The 11,178-nt window shown below is 36.4% G+C and overlaps 1 protein-coding gene across 5 annotated transcripts in view; it reads left to right on the top strand.

Moving 5' to 3' along the window:
* Nucleotides 1–11,178, top strand: part of Tenm1 (teneurin transmembrane protein 1) — an 811,210-nt gene that overhangs the window by 734,417 nt on the left and 65,615 nt on the right. For all 5 annotated transcript variants that reach the window (XM_021153953.2, XM_029473265.1, XM_029473263.1 and 2 more), the window contains one exon: nt 3,694–3,848. In XM_021153953.2, coding sequence (XP_021009612.1) covers nt 3,694–3,848 — 155 coding nt within the window. The remainder of the gene's footprint in view (nt 1–3,693; nt 3,849–11,178) is intronic.

Raw genomic sequence — 11,178 nt, 5'->3', positions numbered from 1 at the left:
TCCTGTGGCGGGTGTTGTGGGTAGCTGGCGAGTGTCAGCAGACCCTGCGCCCCAGCTGCCCAGGTGCTTTTTCGGTCATGTACTCTTATAGAGACACATCAATAGCAGTTCAAAAAGTTGGCATATTTATTATATACAGCACAAATGAGGAAGCAGATCAGCTAAATCTCTCAAGTGGGAGAGTATCCAGTGGGAATCTTCGCAGAGGATAATAGTTTTAGCATAAAATGCCAACATTCAAACTTGCAGCAGAGAAAGCCTTTGTCCTTCCTCTGAACCTGATCTGGGGATGGCTTTGCCATTTCCATGTAACTGAGGCATTAGGGTTCTTGACATAGCAGTGATCATGTCAATAATATACATTAACTCAGGACTCGATCCACTCCCAACACTTACATTGACAAAGCAAGCATTTTACCCACTGAGCCATCTCTCCAGCTTCATTTTGCTCATTTAAAAACAGGGTCTTACTAAGTTTGTCCAGCATGGTCTTGAAGTTGCAATCATCCTACCTCAGCCTCTTGAATAGCTAAAATTATCAGCTTGTGACACCAAGCACATCTTATGTTAAATTTACAAATTGTCCCTAGGTGAGTATCTTATTTTTGTTGTGACAAGAAATACCATAAATAAAAGCACCTTTAAAAAGAACGAATTCATTATGGAGTAAAGTTCTAGAAGTATACATCCCATTATGGTACAGAATACATGGAAGCAGGCAGAGAAGAAATGGTGACAGGAGCATGAGGCTGGCAATTCACATTGCATCTCCACTCAGGAATAAGAACTAAATCACCATTATTAAACCTCAAGGCTGCCCAGTAAAGCTCTAGCTCTTAAACATTTCACAACTTTCTCAAATAGCAACACAAACAGTGACCAGGTGTCATACAAACCTATGGGAGACATTTTGCATGCAAATCACAACAGTGACTATACATTTTGCCAGGCAAATTTTGTGTGTGTGTGTGTGTGTGTGTGTGTGTGTGTTCAGTTGCACTGTATTAAAATATTGTGTTTATTATTACAGAATTTTTCTAACTTTCATATATGCCTGATTTCATTTGAGTCTGAATAAAAGGGAATTGGGAATGGAATAGTGTGTGGATAATTTTAAAAGCAAAGTAGTTTCCTCCTTGTGTGAAATTTCAGTTTGCACAAATTTAGTTATATGTGGGAAATATTAATAATTAATAACTTTTAAATTATATACTCTTCTGAGTGCCATGCTAAAATCTCACACCATATTTCCTCACCCTTCTGCAATACGAAACACCCAGAGTATTGAGGACATATTAACTACCTTTCCATTAATCACTTAACCATCTCGGGTCTCAGATCAACTCTTGTAGTATCACACACAGTGCTTGGATTCAAGTTACTTGTATATTGTAGTCTAATGCATATGTCACTCACCTTCCTTGTTTGTTTTGTTTTGTTTTGTTTTGTTTTGTTTTGTTTTTTTCAAGACAGGGTTTCTCTGTATAGCCCTGGCTGTCCTGGAACTCACTTTGTAGACCAGGCTGTCCTGGAACTCAGAAATCCGCCTGCCTCTGCCTTCCGAGTGCTGGGATTAAAGGTGTGCGCCACCATGCCCAGCGTCACTCACCTTCCTTAATCCCAATATAGAGGTATTTTATCTCATAGGGTCGCAAGCATAAGGAGGCTGATGAGCTGGGGAGAAGACTCAGCTGGTAAAGTGCTTTCCTTACAAACATAAGGACCTAAATTTGTTCCCCCAAATCCATATTTTCAAAGATATCCATTCCAGGCTTTAGGGACAGCCTCCACTCCACTGTTAGGGGATAAGGAGGAGTCCCCAATCTCCCAGATGAGAAAGGTAGGGAATAGGAGAGGAACTCATGAGGGAGGGACCAGGAAGGGGGCAGAGTTTGGGATGTAAATAAACAAATAGATATTAAAACACAAAAGGCACTAGCGATGGCCTACACTTGTATTCTTTGTGCTGGGGAAGAAGAGACTGCTTAATCTCTAACCTTACTTGTCACTCAGCCTAGCCTATTTGGCAAAATCAAGCAGTGAGCATCCCTATATATTTTTTTAAAAATGATGTAGATAGTAACTGAAGAATAACAATCAAATTATCCTCTGGCTTCCACACACAAAGACACATGCAAACAGGCATATGTAAATCAAGATCCATATAAACATGCACATTCATAAAACTAAGAATAAATCTGAATATAGTATAAGATATTCTATGCAGAACCTGGTGTTACTATAACTTATTGTAGTATATTGTTGTGAGTATTCATTTTATTTTATTGGGATATGGTAGTTATTTTACTGTGACTAATTTCTAAATTAAACTTCATCATATTATCACGGGCATGTATTCAAAGGTGGATTTATATGAAAAACATAGTATACATATGGTTCCTTATTATACATCATTTCAAGCATCCACCACTGCATGTCCTCACAGGTATTTCAAGAACATTCAGGAAAATGCCAAAGAAAAGAAGAGGTGCACAATATGCATGCCCCTTGTATAGATTTGATGATTTTTTTTCCCATCTACTATTTCATATGACCCGTTAAATAGTACCCTAAGCATATAATTGCCTATGCAGCCAAGTTTATGAAAGATGGGGCTATAGAGCTGAGTCCTGCTCCAGTACTCAGGGAAAAGAAGCAGTTAGTGACCATAGAAAAGGCAGATCACTGTTTCAAATTTTACCAAAGATAAAGTTAAAACATGAAATTTGGGGGGCAAATACTTCGACCAAAGTGAAATATCAGTTATAATTCATATATCCATTCTTAGATGGCATAGTTTCTAAGTACTCTTTTAATATACGTTTCAAGAGACTGGACTGGGATTAACATTATGCAAAAGTTACACTGAAGTTTGATTGTCCCTCACATATTGAAAACAGTAATTGGACACAGTTGGTTTAAACAAAAAAAGTACATAAAGTTGGGGGGGGGACGTGCTGGGAGAATATAGAAGGACTTTGAGGGAGGGAGTGGAGGTATTTGGTCAAAATATGCTATATACATACATGATATTTTAAAACAAATGAATGAAAAAGAGGAAAAATCAGAAAACTTGATTATTTTTAGAACCTTAGTCCTTCTCTGCATATTGCCACAGTTTTCCCTCCCATCTTTTTAATAGGTAATACAGGGGAAAGTCTTCCATTTAATTCATCAGAAGTATTACAAATTCCCTTTGAACTAAATATAGGTTCTTGAAAATAACGCTAATCCTTTCCAAGTCAATTATTTCCTAATGCAACCATGGAAATAAGCAGTGGCCCAAGCATCAACATGCTAAAAGCAATGTGACAGACACTGCCTTCTCTGAGTTTCTTTTCTGTCTGCATGTAGGTGTAAGCAAATAGCAAAGGAGCCCAGGTACGAAGATGAATAAAATAAAACTATTAATAAATAAAACTATTAGATAAATAGTAATAATAATAAATAATAATAAATACAACTATTAGACTATTTGTATGTTAGTTTTTGTCATTTCTTTTCAAACCACAACAAAAATGAGTATGTGTCACAACCACCATCTCCCATTTCTGCCCTGTCTGTGCTGAGCAAAACTAAATCTGTGTGTCTTTACAATGCCTCTCCATTACCATGGCTGCTTTCAAGATACTGAACTTAGTGTAGATGTGGCCTACTAGATTATTAATGCTAATTTGTTCCCCCCCCCAATAGGCATCACAGTAGATAGGCATGGATTCATTTACTTCGTGGATGGGACTATGATCCGACGAATTGATGGGAATGCTGTGATCACAACTGTAATTGGCTCAAACGGTCTGACTTCTACACAGCCATTGAGCTGTGACTCTGGAATGGACATCACTCAGGTAGGCACTGCTGCTTGTCAGGTGTTATCACCATTCGGGATCGTGGAAATGGATAACAATTTTCTCATGCAGAAATTACATAGAAAGGAAGCCTGGTGCATCTGCTATAATGTCAGATAGCAGAATCTTCTCTTTATGTAAGTTACTTTTTCCCTTCTCAGAAAACTTTGAAGAAAATAGTGAGCTAGGGTGGGGGGGGGATGTTAGAAAAAAAATAAAATTTGAATCAATTAAAATTATATTGCACTATTTTCTAAAATATCCAATGTTACTCTTTTTTATTTTATTTATTTATGTATTAAGGAAATAGGGAAGTGGGGTATATGTGGAAGTCAATGGACAACTTGCAGAAATAGGTTCTTTCTGTCCACCATGTGAGTACCAGCAATCATATTCAGGTCACCAAGCTCAATAGCAAGTCCCTTAACTCCCTGGTCTATTTTGCCAGCCCAATTTTATTATTTTTGTATACAACAGCAAATGAACTTTAGCAAAGTAGCGATGATCGAGATCTTTAGAAATCTGTTTAATAAATATTTCAGTGTGGCATGTTATTCATGGGTATATGAACAGATATTTCTGGGGTGTTTTAAGTTTTCTTAAATAAAAGCAACACCTTTCTCAGATTTGTTTTATACATATTTAGCAAAGCACTTGGATAGTGGCCCTGTCCTCAGGAGTCTTGGGCAAACCCTATGGCTTTTAGTAGCTTTTTTTGTAAAGAGAGAACAAAATGTGAAGATGGATGGGGTGAAGGAGGAAGGATCTGGGAGGAGTTGTGGAATGAGGAAAATATGATAGAAATGTACTATACTAATTTCTCAAAAAATAAATAAAATATTTTTTAAAAACTTTCCACCAGAAAATAAAGAGGTAAAAATCAGGATAATATTCATATGGCCCCAAACTTCTGATTTCTGACACCATTCAATAAGTAAATGACATGTAGAGAGATTATAGAACATACAATATTATTTCAGCATTGTTTGGATACTTTTTCTTAGTCTGTACCACAAAGAGTTTTTGGGTTTAAGAAGGTAAAGAGGCTAGACAATCCCTTGAAGGGACTATGCTCTAATATTTTACAGACCTGTAACTCTAATGATGGTTTCAAAGTAATTAGAGTAATATTGAGAATTTCAACATTGATTAATGCATCAGGGAGAATGGTTTCTGCTAAAAATAACCTAATGCCGTCTAAAAGTATTTTCAACAATAAGGCTTAATCATCTCATATAGTGAAATGTCCAAAAATCAAACAAAGATGCCAGTAGACTTCTTTCTTCAGTCACATTGTCCAGAAATGAGTAGTATATTTGTGGGTGTGTGTGTGTGTGTGTGTGTGTGTGTGTGAGCAAGTATATATATATATGTGTGTGTGTGTGTGTGTGTGTGTGTATACTTGCTTGAAAAGGAGAGATGGAATTTTCTCAATGAAAAGAGTTATTTTCTTTGAGCATACTGGCTCATAATCCTTGAATGGAAATCAGGGTCCCATTAGGAACAAATAGAGGGTCACAGTTACATAAGCAACTGGTGTCATCAATTACTATTAAGATATCCTAGTAGCTTCATTTTCCATAGCATGTGAATCTAAGTATAACAGGGAAAATTTAAAAATTAAAGTAACACATTAGTCATTAGTTCTAATACCGCTCCCCACCTCCATTGGTGCTCTTTAAAATGCCAGAGATGCACCTACTCAAGTTGTCTCTGTTTCTGTCCCTGCCTCAGTCCAGAAATTGAAATCATCTGAGTCAAGTTAAAAAATAAAATGAGGAGTGGGAAGGTCTGGAAAAATGGATAAAATTAACAAAGTTCTATTAGAAATGAGTAGATTAGACATTCACGTTCTTAGAACAATTTAACTTTCTATGATTCAAGATCTTACAGAAGCCAAAGAAAAGGAGCATTATTTATGGAAATGTGGAAGGGTGTGGATGTATTTATATAAGGGAGTGGAGAGAGAAAAGATGCATATATGTGATTCATTTGTGGGTTATTTTTAACTTAAAATAGAACACTTAGTACTGCGATCAATCAATTCAAAACAACTGATGTGCTTCTGTGGAAAAGTTATTCAGGAAAGAGAATTCTCTGTCTCAATAGAGAGAAAGTATGACACTTTTTAACCACAATTGATACTATAGTAGCTCTCTCATTCCTTTTTGTTTGAGACTTAGAGTAGATAGTATGATCTGTGCTCACTCAGCAGATACAGTTATGGTGGGGAAAAAAAATTGGTCCAAAGGACTGGGTAGAGCTGAAGCAGAGACATGACTAGGGGTAAAATGGTGAAGGAGCTTATAAGCATAATTGAGCTTTTATTTCATCCAGTGGAAAATGGAAAGCAAATAACAGCATTAGGAGAGGAAGTGTGCCATATGTAGTGGTAATATGCCTTTAATCTTAGTGCTGGGGATGCAAAGGCAGACAGATCTCTGTGAGTTCAAGTCAAGCCCTGGTCTACATAGTGAGTTTCAGTCAGAGTTACATACCTCATCTCTAAAACAAAAAAAGGGAAAGAAATAAATCCAAATCTTACAAGTGTTGTTCAGTGATAAATTTATCACCTCTCATGCAAGGTCCTAGAATACCCAGTACTGCTTTCAAAAAAATGTTTCAGAGCATATTTGTGATTATAGACTAGAGAATAGAGTGGACCAAGAACTGTTAGAGGATAAGAGACTATTTAAAAGCTGTTGGAGTGATATAGGTATGACAACAACAGAATATATCAAAGCATCAGTGATTGAACAGCCTTTTCAGATGATGATATACAAGCCAGGTATAGTGGCACATGCCTTTAATTCCAGCACTTGAAAGGCAGAAGCAGACAAATCTCTGTGAAATCAATGCTACCCTCGTCTACATGATAAATTCTAGAACACCAGAGCTACATAGTGATGGGGAGGGGCAAGAGAGTGTTATACAAAGTAAGCTGCTTTTTGGTGTGTTTTCTTGGTTTCTGTTCTATTGGGGCAACACCATGACTAGTATTTACAGAACAAAAAGCATTTAATTGGGAGCCTGGTTAGTTTCTGACGGTTAGACCATAATGGTCATCGTGGAGAGCATAGCAACAGGTGGGCAAGCAGGTATGGTTCTGTAGAGCAGTTAGTGAGAGCTTACATCCTGATCTGCAGACAGGAGGCAAAGAGAGTAAGCCTAAGCTTGGCTTGAGATTTTGAAACCTCAAAGCCCACCCCCAGTGACACATGTCCTCCAACAAAACCACACCTCCTAATTCCTCCTAAACAAAGTCCACCGACTAGGGAACCAAACATTCAAATATATGAGCCTATGGAGCTGTTCTCATTCAAACCAGCACGGGTGCCGAGCTGCTAGGTCTTCTTTGTACCACACCAGTATAGTGAGCCTGGTCATGACGCTGCCCATTTTTATGAAGTTGCATAAGCAGACACTATTAGCAGCTGAAAGTAGAGTATCAAAATATGAATTGGGAAGATAGGTTTGTCAAATCTTGGAACTCAAATCACAGGTGTGCTGACTGAATTTCTAATGTAAGCAAGTACAAGGAGGACAGTGCTGCTTACTGAGATAGAAAAGAAAAGAGAAACAGATTTGAGCAAGAATCAGATGATGGGTTCAATCTGGGGCATGCTTGAGTATGAGATACCTATTCTAAGCCAAGAGGCCTGGAAGAAAATCATGTATTAGTCTAAAGATAAAGGTCTGAAATGAAGATTCTATTGATGATTATCTATTTACTTTTATCTATAGAAATGGCACATAGTTATCCAGTGAGAACCCTCAGGAAGCATGCATAGCATACAAAGAAATAAAGAGAGCTTAAAACAAAACTCTAGGGAACAATAAATTTCAAATAGTAAAAAGAAAGAATGTATGTACCTCAAAAACAAGCTAAGAATAAAAGATCAAGTAACATAAAACTCAAGAAGGTATAAGAAAAAAATTCCCAAAGAAACAAGATTTTCAAGAATAGCATCTCTCATATTGAGTAGATGTCATGGAATAAAAGAAGTGTTTTTTTTTTTAAGGCATTTGATATTACAATGTTAGTGACTCTGATAAGTGAGATACTAATCTGTAAGAGCTGGAGTACTGTGGTAGAGTAGACAACAAGGGAAAAAAGATGAAATAGATAATTCTTTCAGATATTTCACTGAAGAAGATGATTTTGAACAAGGGTTGGATAGGCAAGAGGCTTTGGCTTTGAAATCTTTCAGCTCTTAGGTATGAGTAAATTATCAAGTTAGAACAGAAGTACAATGAATGTAGTCTAATTGAAGAGTGGAAAGAATGATTCAGCTGCCTAGATCCTCGGTGACTATCTTATTTGTTCAGACTAGTGTGACCCATGTTTCTCCTGGCCATCCTTAAGAACATGGACATTTGTCCCTTAGAAAAGAAAGAAGCTCAGTAGGGACCTTCCAAGAGCAAAATCTCAGTTGTCTAATAATACTTACAGAGGTCCAGCTGGGCTTGCCCACAGCTAAGCTCCATATTTCAGTAAGTCGAAATATACAGCTGGATAAAGGCAGAGACAAATATCTCAACAAAGCTGCACAGTTTGTGCTGATAGGAATGTATGGGATGCAGCTTAAGAAGTGTGTGCTGTTTCTAAGACTATAAGATAGCAATATACATGATCAAAGGATTTTATGGAGTTCTTGTCTATTGAACCTTTTCAATCAAATGTTAAATAGAAATCATCCATACCTTATGATAAACCAAGCATTCATGTAAATGTATCTCTACAAAAATATAACCATGTTGTCTTATCTTCCATGCAATTCTAAGCCAGCATGTCTCAAACAAGGCTAGCATAATATTTACACATTTTGAGAAGGATGCAAGAGAAGGCTTCTTTTTCTGTAACTTTGTGTTCTGCACTTTCTTAGAAAAATGGAACCTCAGAAATCAAGTCCTTAATAACAGGTCATAATATCCTCTAGTGAAGTTTTAAGAATAACTGCCACCATTTATTGAGAATTTTAAAGTGCTGATGTTAAATTTTCACTATAAATGATACTGGGGTACATAAGGATGCTTTTTATGCAAGTATATATTAACAGTGCACATATCCCCCCCATACTCTCTGTGCTTCTCTTTTTCTCTCATCTTTCTATTCATTAGTCCTCTTTATTGTTCAACTTCACTACCTATGTGTGTATACTTATTTATATGTAGAAAATCTAGAAAATATATATATTTGTCTTTCTGAGACCAGCTAAATTTGATTCATATGAGTATCTTCTGTTGCATCCACTTTCTTCTTTATGACTGAAAGTTCCAGTGAGTGAGTGTGTGTGTGTGTGTGTGTGTGTGTGTGTGTGTGTGTGTAGAGAGAGAGACAGAGACAGAGACAGAGACAGAGAGATGCATGTTCATACAGTGTTACAATGTTGTTCTTATACACTCTTCCATTTTGTCTCCACAACCCAACTATACTTAAAAGGTTAGTTTTATTGTTCACATCGATGGATAAGAAAGCAGTTAGTGAAAAGAATACATACTATGCTGAGACCATTGAATTATAAAGTGATAAAATCGGGCCCTGGGCAGAAAGTTTCAGGCCGCAGGTGTACATTCTTCCAACTTACACATTTTTCAAATTGGAGTTGATCAAATATCCTTCTATTTAGCCAAGAAATGAATGCCACTTGGTTGAGGACTGTACTGCTTAGTCACAGAACATGTGTTTACTGACAGTTAGGAAATAGTTTAATAAAACCTAATCATCTCAAGAAATGAAATTTGCTTTGGCAATAAAATCAGCCACTTACTCAAAATCAATATATTTTTAAGTAAAATGTGAAACTCAACAGCTCTCAGTACAAACTCTGAAGTATACTCCCTTTCTAGGTAGCCAGATTTTTTCACTTCAGGGAATGAATTGATTCTGGAAAGAGTCAGATATTCATTTTCATAGCTTCGTTTCAGTCTTCCTCCTCCGTCCTTGCCTCTTGTGCTTACATACAGTGGACTTGGAAGTCATACCAAGAGTAACTCTGAGAGCTGGATTTCTTATTTAAAAAAAGCCTAATGCTACAACAAAATTCAACCCAACAGCAGACACACAAGCACAGATAATACTAATTTTCCATTGCCTGTAAGACACATACTTTGAATTGTTTCCTTTTCCTGGTTGTTTACAACAGACAATATTTACTTTAAGCAAAGTAAGCTTCCATTTATAAAATAATACATTTTAAGAATACCAGAAATTCCACCCCTACTCAATGATAGCTGTTATAGTGACCACCAAGGCAGTTTGGGAATATGTTCATGAGCAAAAAGCACACAACAAGAAACCACAGCTAAGGTTGGATTGATGTTTTTCACAATGATGCTACACTTTACTATGTGCATGTACATATTTATTTTATGTGCATGTATATATGTCTGCATGAGTTTATGTGTCCTGTGTATGTAGGTGCCTACAGATGCAGAAAAGAGTTTTAGATACCCTGGAATTTGAGTTATAAGTGGTTTTACCTGCCCAGTATGGGTGCTAGAACCCAAACCCAGGTCTTCTGCAAGAGCAATAAGAGCAGGAGCCATCCCTTAAGCCCCAAATGTCATACTTTTGACACATGATATGATACTGAGTACTAAATGACCCTGCCTCTTAGCTCTATCTCATCACTAGTATTACACAATTGTTGATTTGAAGCATACTACTATGTTGTGTTAATCTGCTTCTATACTTTGTTGCTTGGTTCAGTACACATTTTTATATTCTTCTGTTAAAATCTTATATCTTCACTATCTTTCCCAGCCTTGCATCAATTATGGATTTTATACCTGTTTTTCATGTCTTCATCTGTAATAAAGATCCAATATGTAAGTGTGGGGTATCTAGTCTAGCTATTAGACAAATTATGGGTCACCCATTTGATCTATCATTTACAGGCTGTGACAAATACTAGGCAATAAAATCAATACAATGACCTATGATAAACGTTATTCCCAAAGAGAAATTCAAAGAAAATCACAGACTATATAATGCGGAGTAAGAATAAGTATTATTTCAAGAAAATACTATTTCAACAGGCTCATGGTGTAAAAATAGTTCTATGAGTAGGTCATATGCAAAATAGATATGAAATTCACTTTTCACCATATTTTCCCAATTTATCCACAAAGATATTGTGCAACTCAAAGGTTCCATAAAATATTCAGAATTGTTTAAAGGAGACAATAATTGCTTTACAAAATCTGTTTGCACCCATGGGATCCATAAACACTACTTTCTGATCATAGAATGAGTAGACAACTTTTTAAAAATGTTTTGGAGTTTTTTGTTTTTTTTTTTTTTTTTTTTTTTTTTTTTTTTTTTTTT

The sequence above is a fragment of the Mus caroli genome, chromosome X (assembly GCF_900094665.2).
Source record: "Mus caroli chromosome X, CAROLI_EIJ_v1.1, whole genome shotgun sequence".
Lineage (NCBI taxonomy): Eukaryota > Metazoa > Chordata > Mammalia > Rodentia > Muridae > Mus > Mus caroli.
Note: the sequence above shows the minus strand (reverse complement) of the source record. Positions and strands in the feature narration are given on the sequence as shown.